The following is a 2,321-nucleotide window of genomic DNA, read 5'->3' as shown; positions in this document are numbered from 1 at the left end:
GGAGGAAGCAGTTGGGCTTGTGTCTTGCTTTTCGGGGATTTGGCTGGGGATGATAGGGTGGTATTACAACCAGAGATATCTTTGCACACGTTCAATTACGATTGATAGCTTCTGTAGAACCACACCGCAGAGCTCGCTAGGGGGCGTAGTTAGAGAAAACCGCTGGCGGAAGACGACAAGATTGACGCGTGCTTCTCCTCCCAGCCCGCCTTCCTGTTTTCTGCCAAAGTGGGGGGCGGGGCGTTGCTGAATAAGCCTCACAACCCTCCTTTACCGGTAACTCTTAAGGTTTTAGAGGACATGGAGGTGAACCCACCCAAGCAGGAGCATTTACTGGCGCTGAAAGGTAAAATAAAATGTTGCAGAGACTTTGCTTTTACGTCACGCCCTTTCCCTCCTCCTTTCCTTCTATCCTCTGGATCCCTTACCGCCATCACAGCGAGGGAGGCTGGTTCCCTCTGGCCCATAGTTTGGCCTGGAACTCGCCTCCCCTGCTCTCTTCGGTGGTCTGCGCGAAAAAGGGACCTGAGGCCGGTCTCATGCCGGTTATCTTGCCTGCCCCCCTCCGGAAAGAGAAGCCGCTGGTGGCCGGGAGACAAGGGTTCTCTTCTTCCTTATTCATTGGGCGGCTCTGGGGGAATCTTTCTGGGTTCTACAGTAAAATAATTTGAATAGCCACTCGGTTCTATTGAGTTCCTACTCTTAGGTAAACATCCATAAAGTTACAAAAACAAATCCCAAGTTTATTTCACTGGCTCGTTCATTTTATTAGATTATATTACACGAAGTGGCAGAAATTAAAGTATCATACTCTCATAATCAGAAACTAGTTTTAATTATTCGTAATGTATAGTTATTCACAAACTAATTTTGTTAAGAATGAAACACTGGGGAAAGCTGAGTGGCTCAGCGGATGGAGAGCCAGGCCTAGAGATGGAGGTCCTAGGTTCTAATTTGACCTTAAACTTCCCTGCTGTGTGAACCCTGGGCAAGTCACTTAACCCCCATTGTCTAGCCCTTACCACTCTTCTACCTTGGAACCAATACATAGTAGTAATTCTAAGACGGAAGGTAAGGATTTTAAAAAGATTGAAACACTTTTTTAAAAAAGGAAACACTAGTAAAAAAGTTTGTGGTGTTAGGAGCTGTGTGGAAATTGAAACTACCCCCCAAAATTTCATATGTACTCTTTGAGAAATGATTTTCTCTTTGAAAGACAAAAAAGAAAGAATTTTAATCAAGATGACCCCTATAATGGATCTCCCATTGCTACATACAACTCAGTGTCCAATATGTGATACTAATTTATTTTCAGTAGAACATGTATTTTGTAGTGTGATCACTTTGATCAATCACTTTCTCCTTGGCACCATTTTTTTAAATAATTGTGAAGATAGAATTAACTGTTCCTTTGACTATTTTAGTTAAAGTACAGGATACTTTAGTTCTTGATTTGATTAACTAAAAATAGACAAAGGGAGAGTTAATTCTGTCTTCACGTAGTGAAATTTTTATTGCAGTCTATAAAAAAATTATGAAGTATTAGTGGACAAATATTACCATCCAGCCTGTAATATCCTCTATAATAGTACCTGACACTAACTATTCAGTCCTGGATGTAGAACTTGAAAGGACCTCTGAGGCTATCCAGTCCATCCTCATTAAGATAAGCTAGTCTTGTACCTATTGGCATTTAAATATAGGAAAAGTGTATCAGCCTTTATGGTAGAGAATTTGCACAGCAACTAAAGATTTCTTGTAAATTAGCTTTTTTTATCAAACACGGCTAAATCTTCAGATAAGAGAAATCTATTCTCTGATTTGTCCAATTTCCATTCTTTAGTTTCTGCCTCCTAGACTTGGTCAAGGTTTGACAACTCCTGAACTTAACTGTGCATTGCAATTTACAAATTCATAAATTTTCCTTAATATACCAAATTAAATGTTCTCATTTTGTTTTTCTTATTTGTATGTTATTAAGGGTAATACTGGAGTTATAGTCTGATGAAATATATTCATATGTGTGTGTATATATATATATATATACATATATATATATTCTTTACCCTTTCCCATATTCCTCTTTCCTTCCCCACCAGAATAAGTCAAATAAAATGGAAAACCAAGTGGTAGCTTTTAGGATTACAGTATCACTGAAGAAATTTTTGTCTCTGGTCCTTGAACTGCAAATTATAGAGGGAAAGTGTAATCTTTCTTAATTTCTGAAAAATATTTTATACCATATTCAAAATTATGATTTTTGCATTTCACAGTCATAGGTATTTGAAAGTTTTAAGAATACAAATTGATGGGTTGTCAAA

General features: G+C 38.4%; 2 protein-coding genes across 5 annotated transcripts in view; both read left to right on the top strand.

The window, feature by feature from the left end:
- The first annotated feature begins 247 nt into the window (after positions 1-247).
- TRAPPC13 (trafficking protein particle complex subunit 13) overlaps positions 248-2,321 on the top strand; it is a 42,302-nt gene continuing 40,228 nt past the window's right edge. For all 4 annotated transcript variants that reach the window (XM_044663542.1, XM_044663534.1, XM_044663525.1 and 1 more), the window contains exon 1: positions 248-346. In XM_044663542.1, the coding sequence (XP_044519477.1) occupies positions 301-346 (46 nt within the window). In that variant the 5' untranslated portion in view covers positions 248-300. The remainder of the gene's footprint in view (positions 347-2,321) is intronic.
- SHLD3 (shieldin complex subunit 3) overlaps positions 540-2,321 on the top strand; it is a 6,710-nt gene continuing 4,928 nt past the window's right edge. Inside the window, exon 1 of the mRNA XM_044658983.1 lies at positions 540-657. Coding sequence (XP_044514918.1) covers positions 540-657 — 118 coding nt within the window. The remainder of the gene's footprint in view (positions 658-2,321) is intronic.

Source organism: Gracilinanus agilis, chromosome 1 (assembly GCF_016433145.1).
Source record: "Gracilinanus agilis isolate LMUSP501 chromosome 1, AgileGrace, whole genome shotgun sequence".
NCBI lineage: Eukaryota > Metazoa > Chordata > Mammalia > Didelphimorphia > Didelphidae > Gracilinanus > Gracilinanus agilis.
Note: the sequence above shows the minus strand (reverse complement) of the source record. Positions and strands in the feature narration are given on the sequence as shown.